This window comes from Chelon labrosus (assembly GCF_963514085.1).
Source record: "Chelon labrosus genome assembly, chromosome: 5".
NCBI classification, from domain to species: Eukaryota; Metazoa; Chordata; class Actinopteri; order Mugiliformes; family Mugilidae; genus Chelon; species Chelon labrosus.
Window position 1 is genome coordinate 25,870,971 of NC_140341.1, and position 19,680 is coordinate 25,890,650.

The window sequence follows — 19,680 nt, forward strand, 5'->3', positions numbered from 1 at the left end:
ATGATGAAAAGTGCCAAGCATATGTGATAGTACACTTTAAAAGGTGCCATGACGCCATAGAGAGGATTTTATTTTCCCAGTTTAATTTCTTAGCTGAAGGTCATCAGACAAATACAATGAATCTTTAAGTCCGGTGCTTGTTAAGGAGGACGTGTACAGTTTCTGAGATTTGTTTACATTGACACCTGAGGATTTAGGTCACAGACTTTGTTACAATTTTCTTTTAACAAAGAATTTTCATTTAACTTGGCTTGTACCAGATTTTAAAATGTATCAAATTGTACCAATAAAGATTTCTTACAGTTTGACTTTCTATATAGAAAAGTTGGCATAAAAAAACAGACTCGGGCCACTTGAAATGTGGCATCTGCAGTAAAAAATTTATTTTAAAAACTAACCACAAAGTACTATCAATACAAAAAGTATAAAAAGTACAAAAAAGCATTGATCAAAAATAACTTGAGATCACAATATTTGAGTTGGCACAAATGGCGCTGTGGGTATGATTCAGAATACAAAAACATGGCATCTTGTTAGAGCTCATTCAAGGCATTGAATTCACATTGAAACCATTACGTTTGTTTACAACAGTCATTTAGATTCTGAACAGCGACAGCACTCTTCCAAAGGTCAGCACTTCCAGATATTGAATATTCCATACAGTATTATCCCTTATTTAACCAACAGGTACATTTCAAATTGGGCTTGCGCTGAAAAAGTAAACATTTGATGGTACCTAAAAAATAAGCCACAGGTAATTAACGGTCAAAAGAAATAAAACTGTTGGCCACAGTGACAAACGCATTTTGTCCATACCACAATACTTAAAACTAAATACAAAAATAAAGAACATTATCAAAAGCTTAACACAATACAATATCAAGAGTTACATGATTTTTCAAGCATTACCCAGGTTTGTTTATTCCTTTGGACAAAGGAGCCCCAAGTGTGTTCCAGTTACCATCCAGGCACCAGACTGGGACATGTTGACTGGTGCAGTGCCAACATTGTCAAACTATTTTATAGAAAGGAAAAAAAAAAAAAAGTGTGACACACTTGAAGGAATCCTTTGTATGTAAATCAACACCTTGAGAAGTCTTCATCCGCATGACAATGACTCCAGTACCTGTCTCGACAGTGGTGGCTGGTGTCCATTAAGCTTTTGTTTGCATCTTCAAGCACTCATTCTCCCTCACAGAAGTACACAATTCTTACAGTTAAAACTTTTTTTTTTATGTAACTGACTTGGCCTTAACAAAATGCCATAAAAAAATGAAGTTCCAGTTTAAGTCTAAGGCAAACTTGAGATGTACTCGCTGGACTTCCAACAGAGGACAAACTCATTAAAATGACTAATAACTAAGTCTCATAATAAAATATCAAAGAAAATAGCTGCCCTGAGGGAGAAGTACATGTTAACCATAACAGCTCTTGTTGCACGGTGGCAGTTTGTAAGCACTTTGGATCTTCAGACAGGCTGGCGTCTCAAATATTGCTGGGTTGAGATGACCCTTTTGACTCAATGCTCGGCCACGGTTGGGCATAACACTGGAAGGCTTGGGCTGACTTCATCCACCTCAAGCAAATCCTCAATGTCACAATCACGCATACACACTCATTGTTCAATTCCCTTATGTCCCCTCACTGCTCCTCGTGTGTAGTGATTGGTGTACTGAAGCTATGCGCGCAGACCTGAAAAGAGATTTTGTCAGTGAAGATTTGTTTTTGATCACAGCAAAAAAACAAAAAAAAAACAAAGATGCAGCAAAATTATGAAAGGCTGAAAAAGTACTCACCTTTCTCACAGGTACTGCTCTGCTTCTCCTGGGCAAAGTTTAGTCTGTTCTGCTCCACTGCAGTTCCGTTGGACTCTGGGCTGCTGCTGCGCGACGGGCTGCTCTCCCCATTCTGGTACGCCAAATCCAGGTGCTGCTGGGCCAGTTTCAGGTGTCTGCGCAGTCTCTCTAGCTCCCGGGACGAGGCCTCGTCGCCGAACGACTCGCGGCCCGAGTCTCCCAGGTTATCTCTGAAGCCCATTTTTCCTGATGGGTCCTTCTTCAGTGCCGTGTGGTAGCCCGGGGGGGCTGATGGCTGGCGACAGATGGAGGACCTCTGGCTGGCCAGAGCTGGGTGGCGAGGGGTGGGAGGGCGAGGTCGCGGTGCACAGAAGCAGTCACGAATCCCGCTGATGCCAAGGTGAAGGATCTCCAACATGGTAAAGAGCAGGCACAAGGCGCTGACGGCATACATGATGAGCAAGAAGATCGTCTTCTCTGTCGGGCGCGAGACGAAACAATCCACTGTGTGTGGGCAAGGAGAGCGTGTGCATACATACGACGGTACCACTTCCAGCCCGTAAAGGATGTACTGTCCAAACAGGAACGACGCCTCGAAGATGGCACGCGATAGCAGCTGGAACACATACACCTTCATCAGACCATCTCTCTTGATGCGACGGCGTCCATCGTGTTTTTTGCTGGGCTTTTCAACAACCTCCTTTTCTTTCTCAGGTTCAATCTCTTCAAGGATCATGGGATCTTCCTCGCCATTATCCTCCGCTTCCTCGTAGTCCCGGTTAGCACCGCGGCTCACTATAGGCATCCTCTTCCTGCCACGGGGCCTGTAATCATCGTCCTCCATGCGGGCAATCTTGTGCATAGCAAACCCGAGGTACAAGATGGTGGGAGTGGTGATCATAATCACCTGAAACACCCAGAAGCGGATGTGTGAGAGTGGCGCAAACGCGTCATAGCACACGTTCTCGCAACCAGGCTGCTGCGTATTGCACACAAATTTGCTCTGTTCATCGTAGTAGATTGACTCACCCCCGACCGCCGTCAGCACGATCCGAAAGACGATGAGGAGGGTGAGCCAGATTTTGCCCACAAAGGTGGAGTGATTGGAAATCTCATCCAAGAGACGTGTGAGAAAGCTCCAGCTCATTTTGGTCGTTGAACAGGGAAGCTCTCAAATCTGTGCAGACGAAAGAAACAAAATGTGTTCAGACATAATCAGAATGCAGTCTTGAATAATCATCATTGAATGGTCACATAAAATTGTTCATCTTAATCAATGGTATTGCACAAGCAGCCACGAGGTGGAGCTATTGTGTAAATGCAAGCAGGCGTGCTCGGGAAATGATCCCTGAAATGGCCTGATGAGACTCAACGAAGTAGAACTTCAACGCATATTCCTGGACGTGACTTTTTCTTTCTCATCTTGTGACAATTCAGTGTCCTGCTGGGAGACTTTTGGACCTGGCATTCATGTGGATGTTACTTAGACATGTACCACCCACCTAGACCAGACCAGGCACCCCCAATCCATAGTTGAAGTTTAATAATGACACCAAAAAAGAGGAGTGTGAGAGCTCTTGTGGTTTCACCTTTGGTGACAAACCGCGTGAACAAATTCTCACGTGTAATTATCCACCAGTGTTGGGAACGTTACTTTAAAAAAGTAATTAGTTATAGTTACTCACTACTTGTTCCAAAAAGTAACTGAGTTAGTAACTGAATTACTCTATAATAAAAGTAACTCGTTACCAGGGAAAGTAACAATTTGCGTTAGCGTTAAAAAAAAGAGTTGCTATATGTCAAAGAATTTGAATTTTTTTGAGCAGTTTTCACAAGTCAGTTGAAATGAGTAGAACAGACAGGTGTTTGTACATAACTTTCGATATTTATATATATATATATATATATATTTTTTTTTTATAATTATATTTATATTATATTTATATATATAATATTTATATTTCGATAGGGTTTAGACGGCGAGCTATCATCTGTGGTGGAGGTATCGGTGTTTTTGGCCACTAGCTTTGTAGATGCGTGTCGTTGTGAGATGCTTCATTAAATTAGAGTTGCTTACAACGGATGTCGATTAAGTCTTCGCTCCTGGACGTAATGTACACATTACATGCACGTTCCTCCCTTTGACCACAATGATTTGATTTTATTTATTGAAGTAGTGCTTATATCTCCACCTTGAAAATGCCAACTTTTCATCGGATTGCTCCTGACTCGCCATCTCTGCTGCTTCATCGAATCTCTGTTTCGCTGTTGTGGGTGTGTGGCGCGTGTGCTGGCATGTGTGTAAAAACACTGGCTCTGATTGGCTACCATGAAACATGACTCTGCCTTAGCCAATCATAATCGCTTACCTCGTTATTAACCAGGCAGCCAGGGGTGCGTTCGGATTACACAGTTTATTCAATCAATGCATAGTAACGCACCGCATTTAACGTCCAGTAACGTTAACGGCGTTGTAACGACGGGAAAAGTAATTAGTTAGATTACCCCGTTACTGAGAAAATAACGTCGTTACCTAACGCCGTTCTTTTAAACGGCGTTATTCCAAACACTGTTATCCACCAATATAAACCACACTGCTGCGCTTTTGCCAAGTAGGCAGACAACAATGTAGCTTCTATTTTAAACTTGAAAGACCGATTCGATCAGCAGGCTAGTCTTGAACTTTGATACAATGGTAAAAGCTGTAGATCTTTTACTAAACTAGATGAATCAGAAAAGGGGGTATTTGATCAGCTGCCAATAATTACAGTAGTTCTGAGAGTCTGTATGACAATAGGTTGACACCTACCTACATTCATAAAAGAATTGCTGCCTTCCTGCAACCCTAAACTGCTACTGGATTGAACCACCCGCCATGGGCTAACTTCAACCAGTCCGCCGATCCTTGGTGCTGTCACCATATACTCCTAACCCACACTGCCTGTAGCTACCAGTACTCCCTCATAGGACACTAACTGGTAAAGATTAATGTGATTTCCCCTCAAGCAAAAGAGACGTAAGTGTATTACCAGCGTAAATATGACAGACACTTCATTATAGCTCCAAAATTCTTACTTCAACTCGACAAGAGGACTATTGAGTCATGAGAAGTGACAGTGTTTTGCTCCGTTGTGCCTAACAGACTCACTTAAGTGTTGGACATGAAAGCATCACATTATTCGGCTTGCTGCAGGATGTGGGCAGCTCCATAATATTTATGGTGTTCTCTTTCAGTGATTAGAATGTCTCCACGGAGAAATGCGCTTTTACCAAATGGGGCGCCCCTAAAATAAATTGAGGTGGCTCAGTTATGAACCAACACAAACAGACATGTCAAATTTGCAGTGAACTTTAATTTGGCAATATGCTGCGCTACTAAAAAATTAAAACTTTATTCTAACTAAACCAAATAGGGGAGAAGAGGCAGAGTACAGCTCAATGACTCCATAACTGCCTAATGCTGAGGAGTCACTCCCACAGCTTAAAAAGCTGTTTGTACTGGACAACTCCAAGGTGTGTGTGGTATTTTGATGGTGTTCAGTTTCTAAGAAACCATCCCTAGGTAAATAAAGTTAAGAGTAAAATAAACACTAGTTTACATTATGCAGCAGCAACTCAGGCAACGTGACCAATGTGGCGAATGATCCGTTGCAGGAGTTAATCGCCTTCGGGTTCTTAGACGAGCTCATTGTTTGTCTATTGCGATCAAGAGGTCACATTCTGCAGGTGTGTTTGCATTTAAAACGTACTGGAGACTGTACGACAACCTCCACTGTCCTGTTGATTCACTAGCAATACAGTGAAGGGACGTTTCGCTTTGGCGCCACTGGCGACTACTGCGTCACTCGGAATGGCCTTAGTGCTTGGTTTTGCTGTCTTGATTTAAAAGATCCAATATCAATTAATCGAATCAAACTTCCTGCATCAAATAAAACAAATCTCATGAGACATGACAGAGGCTACAACACCGAGAGCAACATCAGACCTGAAAGCTGACTGGATTTAAAAACGTATGACAACAGGGAAGAGCTGGACAAAACCAAAGTCATATGCAAGATGTGAAATTTGAGGTAAAATGTGGTGGAAATATCACAGACCTCCGGAACCAATGACAACCTTAGTTTTAAGCAACATCGTTTTTGAAACCTAAAATATTATATACTGAATCAAACCGAATCAGGAAACCAGTGGCGATACCCAGACCTAAACTTCAACTGGAGCTAGCGAACTGTCGACAATTTGGCAACATTTACACTGGAAAATCGTGATATCAAATCTGTGCCTTAACTGCATTTATGGGAAGTGTCTGAAGCATTCAGGACATATCAGAATTATCCTCTTTTTAACTGGCTATGCTTATTTACTATTCTCACTATGTTTACTGCATTCATTATCGTTCATCTGTGGTTTTCTGGAGTGCATCTGCGTTCTGCATCCAAACAGTCACACCTGAACAACTGCTTGGCTCCCGCATCGAGATAACAGCTGCCACTCAGTGAAGGCAGTTTGAATATGCCTGTTCCATCAGGCTGTTTGAGATGCACACATAAGGGAGTTAACAGTAGCCTCAGCTGTAATCTTGGTTAGAAGTTGCACCAAGGCTCCTATCAGACTGTGTCCGAGGAAAAGCACTTCCTGACATGTCTCAGCCTGCGTCTAACCAAAAAGGGCTAGAAAAGACTAGAAAGAGTCAGACTCATTCGTGCACTTATTTTCAGAGTGGCTGCTCTTGGCAGTCCCATCTTTTCTGCTGACTTGGCTGTCACGAGAACCACAGCTTTTTCCAGCTGCAAACTTATACTTGTCATATATACTTGTCCACTTGCCCACGTTGAATTTAGTCAGCATTGGGGAGGCAGTCAACAGGGTTTCAGCTTTCCTATAATTTAAATGAAAGCACACATTCTTTAACAACATCAACCATACAACGCATGCCAACTCTATGTAGCCGTTTTCTAATGAGCATTCCCCTTCCGCATCACAAATTCGGACCTCTGTCCTGAGGCAGTCCGGGTCCTATCTGTAACACTTGACACAAAACAGTTCCGAGCAGCAGAGTTTTCAACATTGCCCGAGCTCTGCGGAACAGAGGGGCTTTTGTGACTCTCACATCTGGGAGTCTAGTTACCTCTGCTGGATCCCAAAGCCCTTGAGCTTTGAGTCCCCGGGCCTGAGGAGGCAAAACAGCCGGGGGAAAAATAAACCAAAGAGAATAAGTCAAACCACATCACTATAAGCTTTTATACTTTTAATGCGTTAAAAGCGTACACAAAAGAGCAAAAAGTTGTAAAAAAATAAAAAAATAAATAAAGGTGCAGGCCTATCTCTGTTTAATCCTGTGAAATGAAACTAGTCTTATTTGGAGTATACAGAAAAAAGAATCCCTCTTCGTGGCAAACATGACACAGTTTTACCGAGGTGCTCCACGTGCTCCCATTAAATTACAATATATCGATGGCTAATGAAGCTTAAGTTGCGCCATATTGTTTGAACAAACTTTAGTCCACAGATATAGCCAATATTCGAATGCACGATTGAGTAAGCGGGATGTGCGCAACTTCCGAGTGGGAAAAAACAAGCCGCGGTGCCAGCGCGTCCCCCCCCCCCCCCGTTGCCAAATCCAGCCGATATAGCAGAGATTCCTGTTAAATAGGCTAAATACTGCGTATGCTAGTCATTACAATTGGCACAGATGACTACAAATTCTAGGTAAATGTGCCCTCGCCTCCTAATAATGCGCTACATTTGCGTGCTTTAATCAGCGCTGACGCCTTCCAGCCGTGTGCGCGTAAACTTAACTCGGCGTCTAAACGCCGCGTCCAGAAACACTGGGATCGTGAACACGGGCTGTTAAAACGCTGGGATTGACATTCAGGCGTTTAGAAAAACAACTCTGGGTGAATGCGACGCAAGAGTTCAGATTTTAAACTTGAGCTGAAGCAGAGCGATTAGCAAAAGCTGCTAGGACGGGGGATGATGCCGCGTCTGCGCACCGCCACCGCCGCCGCCACGCTTTGTTTGTGTGCCACTTTACCTTCACTTGTGTTTTTAGGTCGTCCGTCTCATCAGAATTGTAATCGAGAGCCTTCGTTTTCGGTTATTTTTTACTAAAGGAAGTCCCAGCGCTCTGATTTCAAGCCATCCAGTTCTTCTTTCCTTGCGAGGAGCCTTGCGTCCTTCTCCAGTTGTGTGCTGTACTGAGAGGCGAGGACAAAGAATATTCCCTAACACCCCCCCTTTCTCCTCCCAGTTTCAGCCGGGCACCCCACCCCCTGTCTGCGGAGAGGAGGAAAAACCATCAACTGCCAGCATTCCTGATGCAATCTTAGCTTCAGGGCCCGAGAAGTATACTCAGTGTTGCTGAAATCTGTGCCAGCACAAGCACTCAGAATAAAAAATAAAAAAGACTACATAAATAACCAGCCTTAGTAGAAAGACTGCACACTATATTTAATATATAGTAGTAATCAAGAAAATAAACATACAATTCTATTAAAGGTGTTACGTGCATCAACCCACAGCACACCAAGTAGAGATGGCAATCTGATCATCTAGTCTTTCTTTGGAATAATAATATACAGCATGCTGATAGCGGGGGACCCTCTTCCTGCTCATGCAGATGGTCGGTTGTTGCAACTGTGAGGTCCCTTCCTCAGTGTCACACTTTCTTTGCCAGGGGGGAACACGTGTTTCCTGGGCCACTTCTTCTGAACCCTTACCAGACACTAAATGGTGTCCATTGCTAGAAATCAAAAGAGCGCTAATGTTACTTGAAGCCAGGATTTTTGTGCCACATCAGGACCAATCCTTCCATGAATCACAAAGTAAAACAGTGAGCTGTCTGAACTCAGCACTATATGGACTTTTATTCTAGGGGAGAAACTTGGCATCCACCGTGTGCACTATAGCCGTGCACTCAATCAGAGGGAAGATTTCCAGCTGAATTTCAAGTTGGCTGATGTTGCACTTTACTTAGAGAAGCGAATAAAATGAGGTATGTGCGAGATTAAATATCGTAGGCATCCAGTCAGCATCACTCTCCCGAGGTAGTCACTCAGACTGAATGAGCATATTGTTCTTCGTTCATCTCCTGAAATGCCAGTCTTCATCGCTTGCCCACCTCTCTTGATAAAAACACAGACAAAGCACATCTACTCTCACACGCCCTGAATGCACTGCAAAGCTCGGAGACCGTTGAGCTTAGTCTCATTTTTCTGATAACTGGTGAAAGCAGAGAAAGAGCAGCGGTTATTGTTTAATATCTGCTGCAAACAGGAGGTCAGTAGAGGAATGCAAAGCCCTTCCCCCTTCTCGGGGTGCAGCCGGGGCTCTATTGTGAACCACAAGCATGCTTTTATTCATAGGGTGTAATGTGGGGTGTCCTTTACCAAATGACAGAGAAACATTCTGAGCCGCCCAGCCTCGTGGCTCCTTCAGACCACGAGCTAAGGTTTAGCTCTCAAATGTGTATGTCCACATCAACAGTTTATCCTGAAAAAACACTTTTGTCTGAGCACATATTGAGGTCAAACATCACAAGGACATCATTGTTCTCATTGTTCATTTATTGTAATACCATTTTGGACTAATGGGTGTTTTTTTACTTTCTCCCTCTTAAAGATCACAGTGCCGTCATTAACGTGAGGTGACATTTGCAGGTCAAAATAGGCTACTAAGGGGCCGTCCACACAGAAACGCTTTTTGGTGTAAACGCATTTGTTTTGCATCGTTTTGGCCTATCGTCCACACGAATCCTGTAAACGCATTGCCCTAAAACGCACTTTTTTGAAACCGGGTCCCAGGGTGAAAAAATTTGAAAACGCACCTCTTGCGTTTCTGTGTGGACGGAGGAAAACGGAGAGAAACGCATAGGATGATGTCATCGCCACCATCGCCACACCCCTCGAGCAGCCTTCCACCTCTTATATCCCGCGAGACGTCTCATAACATCATCAACAACAATGGCGGACTACATGCTCGTGTTCCTGCTGGAGAAGATATTGAGCCTATTAGGGTTACTAGGGCAAAATATCATTTCTCCTTGAGTTTGGTTTCTTCTAAAGCCGATTTGTAAACAGCGCTCAAGCTTTATGCGCATGCTCCGCCTCTTCCTCTCCATTTTTGGTGAATTTCTGAAACTGAAACAGCGCCACCTACAGGCCTGGAATATGAAGTAGCGTTTTCAGTCTGTTGAAACGGATCTGTGTGGACGCGGATATTCTTGAAACGATGCCAGGGAAAACGGATAGGGAAAAGATCGTTTTCGTGCGTGTGGACGTGGCCTAAGAAAACAGACTTGTTGGCATACATTCATGAAAAATACAGTCAGACCCAGGATGTTGCTGGGTTTGACTGTTTTCTGTTTTAGCAGTTTTCTCTGTGAAGGCTCTCAGTCATCCAAGTCATGGCAACTGGACTTGTAGATCTACAAGTCCAGTTGCCTTTCTAAAACGCTTTTTGGATTTTCTCTGTTTTCCATCCATGTTACACGACCACTGACAGTCTGACGGCTGAAAACAGATTTTTTCCAAAAACAGCCTCCTATTTACTATGTAGATGTATAATTTTCATGCGCTGAAGTGTTGGTGGATAAACTGACCTTAGTGTGATAGCTGATTTATTACATACAGCCTGGCTTTAAGCCGCTTGCTCAAGTGGGCTGTGATTACCCAACGGATGAGGCTTTTGACATTCCTCTGCCACTGTGGCGTTTCAGTGCGGGCTTTGACGTGTTTGAAAACATAAATAGCATTTTATTATTTTTCCATACTTGGATATGGTCTCACACCACTACTTTAGTCGCTGTTTCTACTCAACGCCTCTCTATGCTAGGTTGGCATTTTACCGCAGCAAAACACATACATCATCTTCGCGGATGTGATATGGCGACACAGCGTTCAACAGACGAGGTGAAAGGGCTTTGCTCAAGAGTTGCCCTCTTGTTTGCTCCAAAACCTGACCAGATGTGAATCATCGCCTTGTGATGTTTGTGTTTCTGACACACATGTAACACACACATGCACCCATACACACACACACTTTTTTGATGAAAGAGTCAGCCGAGAACTTGTTTTGTGCAAGTTCTACTAGGAAAGCCACAGTGTTCCCCTTTTGGCAGTTGTGGTCAGCTCTTTTGACGGCAAAAGGAGCTGAAATGCTCAAGGGTCAAGAAAATGGAAAAAAAATGTGGCTTCCTCAATCTCTGACTGTTTCCTTGGCTACCTTTTGTAGTAAATGATGTGTTTATTCATCACTGTGTTACAAATACACTATGCAAGGATTTCCATTTTCTCCGTATAGGATAGACCACATAGATGCACAAACACATAGCTACTGTACAGACCAGTCTTGGTGATAGCAGGAGTGCTGCACACTCTTGCTGGTTTTAATTTTTTAACTTGCATTCTTGAGGAGGTCTCCCTGCCAACACTCCCATGCGCAAAGGGCGCGACTCATTTTATTAAATGGCATTAGCACAAGGTTAACCTGGCAACCGTCCAAGAAGACTTTAGAAAAATGACCGGCTGTGTCTTCGCAGTGGGCCAGAGTGAAATTCCTTTCTCCTGCAGCCTGGCTGTTGGTTGTCAATTTTTTGTGTTTACTGTTCATTTCTTTGACCCCTCTGCTCTAACTTTTATCCAGTTTCTTTCTTTCTTCTTCATTGTTGAAATATGAACCTTTAGACAGAGAAAAATAATTACTTTCAGGAAGCAGATCTACCAGCACCTGTGAAGGTTTGGGTAATTATTCACTGGACAAAGGTTAATGAAATTCAGCAGCGGACCTTACTTTGACTGTAACTTTTTAATGCATAGTACAACAGGGAAGTGGAGTTTCCTGTCAGTACGTCTAATACTTTCCATCTGTGTGTTGTTGAGGAGCCTGCTTTATCCCAAATAGTGCCTAATAAGGTTCTGCTTCAGATCAGAATAACTCACTTTAACTTAACCCCATAATATATCAGCTGCAAGAGGACTGGGCTTATTATCGCTTGTTTTTCGCTTGACTGAAACAGTATGGACAGGAAAATGTGCTAAAATGTGTGCTTTATATCACAGTGTATGTTGCAAAAATAGCCAGAGGTGTCTTGCCAAGGAAAGTCAATGTAATTATAGCACTATAACCACAAACTGCTTTTGGAATAATTCTTTTTTTAAAAAAAAAAACAACTTTGGAAGCCAGAATATTTTAACTCCTTCACACAAGAGCAACTGGAAAACTGCAGTATACTAAAATTTCTTTCCTCTGATCGATTCCTCTGGTGATTATTCGAAATTGTGACCTTTAATTCAATTCAATTCAATTTTATTTATATAGCGTCAATAACAATACAAATCGTCTCAAGACGCTTTACAAAAACCCGGCCTGAAACCCCCAGAGCAAGCCTGAAGGCAACGGTGGCAAGGAAAAACTCCCTTTTAACAGGAAGAAACCTCGAGCAGAACCCAGCTCATATGGAGGGACCCATCTGCCTAAGGCCAGCCGGGTACAGACAGAAGAAAGAGAGAAGAGAACAGCAAAGAGAGAAGAGAAGAGAACAGCAAGATAAACATACATCTGTCATAGATACACATATCTGACTAAAGTGTACATGTGGAATCTTATGATACAAACTGATGATGTTACATGACAGTTTGAAAATGTAAGAGGAATCATAGGCAGGTTGGAGAATTGTTCATTCAGGTAGGAGTGGATAACTGCAGGATTCCATGAAGACTGGGCAGGCTGATGAGACCACGACAACAGATGTAGTATAGAGCTCCACAGGAAACACACCACTCCAGGCCAGAGATACTCACAAGAAGAGGGGGGAAGGGGGGGAAGGGGGGGGAAGGGGGGTGGGACACACACAGCAGTAAACATTCTACATAGTAATAGCTCAGAATTGTATGACTAGTAGTATATAGGAAATTAGAGGGCAAGAACTCTGTGCCAGAGAAAAGAAAGTGGAGGATGCGAGAGAGGAGACAGAAGAAAGAAGGAGGACATGTGTTTGGTGCATCGTCCCCCAACAGCCTAGGCCTATAGCAGCATAACTAAGGGATGGTTTAGTCCAGCCCTAACTATAAGCCTGATCAAAAAGGAAAGTCTTAAGCCTGACCTTAAAAATAGAGAGAGTGTCTGCCTCCCTTTAGGCTGTATTCCTTTGAAGGCAACTTTAAAACGCAGTCAAGGTTTTTTGTCATCCTGTTTACTGCTCCTTCCTTGCAGGTTTACTGCTTCCTATTCCTGCCTATCTCACTTTTGGGGACGGGGTGACTAGGCACCGGGCAGGGGGATGGGGGGTTGAAGGGCTTAATTTGCAAGGTCACCTTTCTTTTGCTTGGGGGAGGGGGGCGATGTTCTCAAAAGGGAGGTACCCTCTGAGGTTAGTTTTGTACAGTTTTTTTTCCCAGTTTTTTTTTGTGCAATTAGTCCTAAACACATCTCATGTGTAACATCTGTGACACAGAATCCTACAAAACTGATCCTCTTACAAAACCCCTTGTTCCTGTCGTGCAGTCAACACCAGCACCCCTCAGCAGCATGATCGGGTTACAGTTAGAACAGGCTGCACGTGGGACACACAAAAGAAGCAGGGTGCTTATGGGGAGGAGGGGTACAGAGTTACCATGGAAACAGACAGCCCTACCCCCTGAGCAGATGGTGGTGGTGAGGGTATCGGGGGCTGGGTGCAGTGATGGCGGGATCCGGAGATGATTATCTGTCCCAGGTTTCCGTCCTGAAACAACAGCTTCTGCTGGGTATCTTCTTGACAAAACAGGTGGCTTAGGGCCACGTTAAACCGCTTGTACATGCATGAGGCAAGCTTTACTCCATCATTTGAAGCTCATTTGATGAACTGAATTTTGTGGCCATTCAGACAACTACAATAAAATGTTGATTTATGTTGAATTTAAAGTGCTAAAAGTGTAGTTCTGCGAGTTTGAACTGTAGAGGATATCCTGTTGATGCAACAACCACATGAAAATGAAGATAAGGAGTGCTGGAATCCTCTAGTCCGTACAAACTAGACCACTTGTCTTGTTCAAATCAAGCGATTACTCTTCAGATATGCAGCCTTTTAAACACAAAATTACCTTTTTGTGCATAACTGTACATTACGCCCTATACAGCAGCTGCGGTTTGTGAACAGTAACACACAGAAGGATTACCAAAACACTGTAACTGTAACAGATTTAACAGTGCCAGTCGTCTTGGGGCATCACTTTGCACATTGCGCAATGATTTGGTATTTGACAAGCTTTTATTCTCGTTAATCTGTTGCTCAATCTGGACAAACTATTGTATTTTAGATCCACCCAGTACTTGAAGCAACATGCCCACAAGTTAAAAGGGAGCAATGTTTTTTTCTCTGATGCCTATGAACAAGCAAACTTGAGGCTAAGGAGCAAATGCAGTCCTCTAAAATTAGCTAAAAGAAACACTTTAATTATTGAGGATTGCCTTCTTTGCTGTGTTTGTGCTTGTAACCCTCCCCATTATTTGCAGGCCCAAAACCATTAAAAGTCTGATAAAAAAGGACAAGTTTGAATTGGAAAATGAGTAAAACGAACAAAAAAATCAATTGTCCTAAATCCATCCTGCTAAACCCCCTCCACATTTTTGTCGTGAGCATGCTGGTGACGTCAGAATGACTGCGCCAAAGAGTCATAAATGCGTAAAAGACTTGGCATTGAGGTAGGAGAAAGAGGAATTATGGGCTGAGTAAAACTGCTAGGATCACCATTGATTCAGCATGTACAGCACTTCTCCTGCGGATGACAGGAAAATGAGACAATCCATCAAAGCAGCAGGAGGAGACTGCAGTGGAGAAGAAAATTTGTGTCTTTAAAGCCACAAGAAGACTGTGTGCAAGCTGAGTTTCAGTATCAGAGTGAAATTAAATCCAAAGCTATATCAGTTTAAAATTCTGAACTGTCTTGTTTGTTAGGGTTTTTTATTCATCAGGTATCTCAAACTTTCCTGACTAACAAGAGGTCAATGTAAAGTGAACTTCTTTTTGTAAATCATTGTCAGTTCAACTGCTGGAATGGTACGACGTAAGAGTATGGCTGTCTTTACACTTGCGTGGGCAGCTTGGACGGGTTCTTAGATTGCACATGTGTTTATCCCATCTGGCCCTGCCCTCTCATGTCTGAGTGGTGATGTCATGACTAGAGGATTTTGGGTCTCAGAGCTTATTGTTACACTATCGCACTGGGTCAAAGTTAGACTTATTGAGACTATGTTTATGTGTGGGCTAGATGGTACGTAATATACGCGGTGGAACTGATCCGAACAGAGAAACCATGGTTACAGTTACAAACTGCAGATTCACCAGGCTGAGTTACTTTCCGAGTGGAAACAGTGTTGCAGACAGTGGGAGGACGTGACTGGCGACCGTCTGTGCACACATTCAAACCTCAGAGCTGACCAGCTACAGCTGAGGAAAGTAAACCAAAGAATACCAAATGGTTTGTTGCTACCCACAGTAATTCAGTGCAGCTCTTGAAGTGGTAGTTGCTCATTAACACCCTGTTGTTGCTTCATAAAAGGAAATAAGAGAACAGGGTGTTAAGAAGCGAAGCTAATTAAATGCAAATGTCTCATCCTATTCACAGTCCTAAAGGTGAAGTCACCTTTTGAATGGGGCCATCCGAGCTTTGCATTTAACATGCATGTCCAAACAGAATGTGAGAACAGCAGCAGCTGTTGAGAAGTTCAGAAAAAAGCTAGCGACTTGGTACTTGTAGAGCTTTTTGGTAGGTGAGATTTAAAAGATCAAGCAGGAAAGTTGAGTTTAGGGCCACAGAAAATTCAAGACCATGATGGGTAGTTTTGGCGACTGTTTTTACAGCTTGACTTGGATGCAGTGAAGTCATTGTGAGAGCATTTCATTGTATGCCCTCACTGAACAGCCAACCAACAGATGGACTGTGCTGTTAAGACTGAAACCTTCCAGTACAATATATACCTTTCTTTTTTAAATGAAAAGTTTCTAATAAGTTTGTATATTGTTTATTGTATATAATTGTTTTAAAGTGAATCATTTAGGGTTGTTGTCGGAGCATTTTCTTTATACCATTGGTTTGTTAAGTTTCTTAATTTGTAAGTAAGTAAGCAATACCTCAACCAGACAGATGTTTCCAAGTCAGATTGTTTAAATGGAATAATTTATAGTCTGCTAAGCTTTGAAGAAAATAATAAAAATATTTCTGGGTGTAGATAGATACGGTTCTTATCTGTTTTCTTAATTTGTCACACTATAATTAATCAGAACTGTCGTCTAAACTCCTGTGGAGTGTCCTGATACCAATGCTAGAAGACCCTGATGATGTGGATGTGTCACTTCTTACAGGAAAATGACTCACTGAATTATTGTGTGTGACTGACATAATAAAAACCAGCTGCTCAATGACATTAATAATGAAAGGATAGTAGAAAGAACTGAAAGTTAGGGTGAGTCTCATTCACAATGATTCTGATTCAGAGATTTTACCCTTTTATGTGAGTTCTGGTCACCAATCAAGGGAGGGTCCGGTGGTTCAGCACAGCCGTATGTTCTTGTTCAGGGTGTCTGAGCACCATGAGCAAACCAGCTGACTAACACAGTGGGTTCCTTTTAGCTGAACAACTCATTCTTGTATCTGTGTGTCCATGTGGAAAAGCTGCATGTGTGCCTGACCAAAGAAAAAATCTGAACGGATTTATAGCAACAGCTGTGTCCCCACCAAAAGAACTCATGAACCTTTACTTACTTTACCAGTCAACCAATAAAACAGCTGTAGAGAAGGACACGTTTCTATTTGGACGAGGTGCCCTAAAAGCATTTGTTTTCTTCAAATTACTGTTCAGTGTTCACATCCAGGCAAACAACACCAATTCTGTATTCTGACAAATACCCTATGGATAAGGGGGACCATTTTTTTATTTGCTTGTATAAAAATCCAAATGAGAGACCGAATGATGAGTTAACCATCATTATCTCTGGCACTTAATACCATTTTAGAAAGGTTGCTGAGCATTGCACATTTATTGTTGAGGCCAACTATGACATAACCTCACTCATTAAGCCTTGTTTCTCTTACCGTGTTTTCTGGGTTCAACAACATAAGTGTTTACTGACAGACTGTTAAAAGGCCTTTGATTTACTCAGTGGTTGACAGTTTTTTATTATGCTGAATTAAAATGATCAGTTTCTTCTGAGAATTTCAGCCAGGGTGGTTTTACACTTAGTTCATTGTTCCGAAAGTGTTTTCCTACCTTGGTCGATTTGTTTGGGCTCGTGTGAACGCAGAAATTCATTCAGGAACAAATCATCTTTGCTGAAACCGGTTAGAGAGAGTGGCTACAGCTCACTTGCCATTGCTCCCTGGAGCAATATGAGCTCATAATTATATCATATCAAATCAAATCAAATCAAAACAAGCTTTATTGACATTCTGACCGAAATATAGCTGTACACAGGCAGACAAATTGAAATGGCTCTCTGCAGACTTTGGTTATTTATCTACGTTTAGATTTATGTGTTTACTTGATGCGTCTTTGGAAGAGTAACTGTCGGTTGACTAGATCGCTGTATGCTTCCAGAGCAGAGTCTTCTCCCTCTGAGGTGGCTGGCAGCCGCAGTGCGTCCTCTCAGCATATACATCACAACGTTGCTTTCTGCATGTGGTCCAGATGCTCGATCAGCCTGAACATGGTTTTCATGCACGCAACACCGGTACGTGAAACACAGAACAGACCACACTCGCTGCTGATGATCCATATTCAATGCAACCATTTTTGCATTTTGATTACCCGAAATCCAAATTTCCAACATAATTATGACCAATCCAAAACACTGTTTGCCAGAATGCAGTGTTAAGGAATTGTCAGAACTGTCTGTATTGTCACGTGATCATGAACTGAATCAAGGTCAAATGCAGTGTAAGTATACTGTATCATTCGCACCCTGATTTGGAACAAAATATACATGACATCCTGGTGGTGTTTATTTTGACTTTACAGTTGCAGAGCTGTTACTGACAAATTATTTTCTGGGTGTCTTAAGGGAGGGGCCTCTGTGGATCATCCCACAGATACTTGATCAGTTTGAGATCTAGTGAATTTGGAGGCCACGTCAACACCTTGTGCTGTCTTTACCGTTGTATCAAAGACAGTTCAAGACTACAGTAAGCCTGCAGATCGAATCAATCTTCTCTCAAGTTTAAAATAAAAGCTGCATTGTTGTCTACCTACTTGGCAAAAGCGCAGCAGTGTGGTTTATATTGGTGGATAATTGCACGTAAGAATTTGTTCACATGGTTTGTTGCCAAAATTGTGAAACCACAAGAGCTCTTTCACTCTTCTTTTTTGGCGTCATTATTAAACTTTGACTATCAGAGGAACAACCTGATTTTTGGGATCTAGTGAATTTGGAGGCCAGGTCAACACCTTGTGCTGTTCTTTATGTTTTTTTAGTTGTTCCTAAAGCGTTTTTGTGATTGTGATTGTGATTGTCATTGCTATGGTGTGTGGGTGCCTGGTCTGGTCTAGGTGGGTGCTACATGTCTAAGTAACATCCACATGAATGCCAGGTCCAAAAGTTTCCCAGCAGAACATTGTCACAGAACATTGTTGAATTGTTACAAGATGGTCAGTGTTATTTACTTCTCCTGTCAGCGGTCATAATGTTATGTCTGATTGGTATAAGTAACAACAGCCCATTCCAAATATTTTTCTAGTAACCTGTCCAAGAACTTTACGACGACTTCTGTGCCTGCACTCAGTCCTTTTTTTTTTTTTTTTTTACATAGTTCTTCATGTTTGTTCTGAGGTTTCTTTGTTTTGTTTTTTTTCATCTGGAGCATCAGGGATTTTGAATTGCGTTACTATTTTGGCAAATTCTTCAGGGTAACTGGCATGCATTTAAAATGTCCCACAGCATAACTTTACACCTGGGATGATTTGGGCTGATGGGCCTTACACCAAATTAAAATCCACCCTAATTAGACTGCTAATGCTAATAGCTAATTATGCAGGGTATTGAATGTTTCCATCTATTACCTTTTTTTTTTCAAGTTGAGCTCTAATTTACTCTTGTTTTGCTCCACCTGCCCAAGCAAATATCTTGGTTGTTGGTGTTGCATACTGGTGTCGATATTCTATCTTAAGAACTTTGATAAACCCAACAAGTGTGAGTCCATGTCTTGCATGTCTTAAGGATTGAATGACTTAAATATAACTTGAATAGTGTGATGCACTGATAACATTGCTAAATGCTATGTCAGGTGATCAAACACGAGCTTTGCTGCCTTCGCAATCAATGTTTTGTGCAGAAAGGATCATCTTGTTGCATAAGAAAAGCCCGAGGCTCTAACAAAGCCAGCTGTTTTTTGTTTCTGGGGTGAGGAGTCTGAACATATGTGTACAGGGTAAAAGGCAGGGTTTGTTCTGTGTTGTCTGCAATGTTAATGTGCTCGAGTAAAACTAATATAGAGGGACAAAGGTATTGGTGTTAAAAACAATGCTGTCAGCTGGGCCCTAACAATGAGGGGTAACAATAAACTGAAGATGAATGATGAATGTCAGCAGGTATTCTGTGCAAAGTCATGGAGCACATGAACATTGCAAGTAAAGTGTTGAGTCACCCACTGCTGACGTACGTGGCAAAAGAAGTACATTTATTCACTGTAAGCCTTCCGAGCTTGGGTAACTTACTGATTACTAAAAGGTCTACAAACTATGTTTGATGTGTTTAGTCTCCTGTTTATATTTCACACTGATGTCACTCTGTATCCAGTTGCTGTGTAAATAGACAGTATTGTGTCACTGTAAGCCCTGCACATTCATTATGTCTGGTAGTTAAAATTCAATATGGTTTTATTAAGGAAGGGCACTCTACTGAATAGTAGAAGTT

At 42.2% G+C, this 19,680-nt stretch overlaps 1 protein-coding gene across 1 annotated transcript; it reads right to left on the reverse strand.

Annotated features, from left to right (window-relative positions):
• Positions 1 to 368: 368 nt before the first annotated feature.
• LOC311488356 (gap junction gamma-1 protein-like) lies at positions 369 to 7,986 on the reverse strand. Its single transcript, XM_084544999.1, has 3 exons — positions 7,831 to 7,986; positions 1,797 to 2,973; positions 369 to 1,692 (listed from the first exon to the last, which is right to left on the reverse strand). Exons 2-3 carry the CDS (start codon positions 2,941 to 2,943, stop codon positions 1,679 to 1,681), a joined length of 1,161 nt encoding a protein of 386 aa, XP_084401125.1. The 5' UTR covers positions 2,944 to 2,973; positions 7,831 to 7,986; the 3' UTR covers positions 369 to 1,678.
• Between the last annotated feature and the right edge of the window lie 11,694 nt (positions 7,987 to 19,680).

What these genes read in the sequence shown, in the direction of transcription:
- LOC311488356 (XM_084544999.1), bottom strand. Translation starts at nt 2,943, where the DNA reads ATGAGCTGGAGCTTTCTCACACGTCTCTTGGATGAGATTTCCAATCAC.